At 47.1% G+C, this 2,138-nt stretch overlaps 1 protein-coding gene across 1 annotated transcript in view; it reads right to left on the bottom strand.

The window, feature by feature from the left end:
- The window catches only part of shisa4 (shisa family member 4), a 63,140-nt gene extending 61,876 nt beyond the window's left edge, over positions 1 to 1,264 (bottom strand). Inside the window, exon 1 of the mRNA XM_043717097.1 lies at positions 1,198 to 1,264. Within this exon, the coding sequence (XP_043573032.1) occupies positions 1,198 to 1,249 (52 nt within the window). The 5' untranslated portion in view covers positions 1,250 to 1,264. The remainder of the gene's footprint in view (positions 1 to 1,197) is intronic.
- Positions 1,265 to 2,138: the final 874 nt, after the last annotated feature.

The following is a 2,138-nucleotide window of genomic DNA, read 5'->3' as shown; positions in this document are numbered from 1 at the left end:
GGGCCTTGGATAGAGGTGAGTGAGGAGGTGTGGGCGCAGGTTTTACAGTTCCTGCGGTGGCAGGGGAAAGTGCCAGGATGGGAGGGTGGGTTGTAGGGGGGCGTGGACCTGACCAGGTAGTCACGGAGGGAACGATCTTTGCGATAGACGGAAAGGTGTGGGGAGGGAAATATATCCCTGGTGGTGGGGTCTGTTTGGAGGTGGCGGAAATGTCGGCGGATGATTTGGTTTATGCGAAGGTTGGTAGGGTGGAAGGTGAGCACCATGGGCGTTCTGTCCTTGTTGCGGTTGGAGGGGTTGGGTCTGAGGGCGGAGGTGCGTGATGTGGATGAGATGCGTTGGAGGGCATCTTTAACCACGTGGGAAGGGAAATTGCGGTCTCTAAAGAAGGAGGCCATCTGGTGTGTTCTATGGTGGAACTGGTCCTCCTGGGAGCAGATATGGCGGAGGCGGAGGAATTGGGAATACGGGATGGCATTTTTGCAAGAGGTAGGGTGGGAATGGAGGAGATTCAGCAAGAGGCTGCCTGGAGTGGAGGGTATTAGCCATGAATAAGGATTGGATAGGTTGGGGTTGGTTTCTTTGGAGCAGCAAAGGGTAAAAGGGACCTGATAGAGGTGTATAAGAATATGAGGGGCATCAACATGGTGCACATGCCTTTTCCATTAGTAGAGGGGCCAATAATCAGGGGGCATAGATTTAAGGCAAGTAGTAGAAGACCAAGATGGGAACTGAGGAGAATATTCGCTCAGAGGGTGGTGGCAGTCAAATTCACTGCCTGAAAGACTAGTGAAGACAAAAACTCTCAAGACACTGAAGCAATATTTAGATATTCACTGGCATTGCCATAGCCTCCAGCACTATGGATCAAGAGCTGGAAAATGGTTTCAAGTGATCAGATCTTTGTTTACAGGCATGGACACAATAGGCAAATGGCAGCGTTCTGTGTTGTTAATGTTTTGAGTCAATAGACCATTCACCAACCTGACTTGGGAATATATTGTCATTCCTTCAGTGTCACTGGGCCAAGTCATGAAACTCCCTCTCACACTGGCATTGTGGGTCCACCTACAGTGGTTCAAGAGGGGTAGCTCACCACCACCTTCTCAAGGGCAACTAGGAATTATGGCAATTAAAGTCCATGCAGCCCACAGCCAGTGACACCCACATCCCATCAATGAATTAAAAAATGAGTACCTTTTTCTTTGGAAGTATAGATTGTTCTGATAGTGTGAAATTTGTCATTCATAGGTTTTCCCTGATGAGTGCAAGCTGAAAAGCTTCAGTAAGACATCTCTCTTACCAGCAATATAAGATAAATAGTTATTTTTTATTAGCTTTCTTTCCGTAAAACAAACAGTTGACATCAGCAACTGAGACACTGGAAAGGCCTGTTTTGAATGATAAAGCATTGAAAGAAGTCAGCCAATGTCTGAATTAACCTGGATTTAGACAGCACGCTGTGAGTTTAAAGTGATGACTTATTACTGGGTACTTCAGTGTGAAATGTGAAGCTACTGTCTTCTGTGAAGGGAACAGCTTTGACAAGTGGCCACTGACCAGGAAGGATCCCACGTGGAAGTGGAGAATGATTTATAGTCTGATTCTCAAACATAATCAACCAGCCATCTCACTGGTACCTGCTTAAAATATCGATCCTTTTAAACTGAGCATATTTTACAGTATAGGAGTGGTGGGGTGGGGCATTTTTTCATGATGACATGAAAAGCTGTCGGAGCCAGAACTTTCCACCCTTTGGAGTAAACGTTAATCTGCTTTCTGAATTATTTGCAGTAGCTGCATATTAACTTTGTGCTTTTCAGCAAGGCACCCATCACTTCTAGGAGAAAGTGAGGACTGCAGATGCTGGAGATCAGAGCTGAAAATATGTTGCTGGAAAAGAGCAGCAGGTCAGGCAGCATCCAAGGAACATGAGAATCGACGTTTCGGGCATAAGCCCTTCTTCAAGAATGAAGAAAGTGTGTCCAGCAGGCTAAGATAAAAGGTAGGGAGGAGGGACTTGGGGGAGGGGCGTTGGAATTGCGATAGGTGGAGGGAGGTCAGGGTGATAGGCCGGAATGGGGTGGAGGCGGAGAGGTCTGGAAGAAGATTGCAGGTTAGGAAGGCGGTGCTGAGTT

Source organism: Chiloscyllium plagiosum, chromosome 26 (assembly GCF_004010195.1).
Source record: "Chiloscyllium plagiosum isolate BGI_BamShark_2017 chromosome 26, ASM401019v2, whole genome shotgun sequence".
In the NCBI taxonomy this organism is placed as follows: domain Eukaryota; kingdom Metazoa; phylum Chordata; class Chondrichthyes; order Orectolobiformes; family Hemiscylliidae; genus Chiloscyllium; species Chiloscyllium plagiosum.
This window is presented reverse-complemented; position numbering and strand designations above follow the sequence as displayed.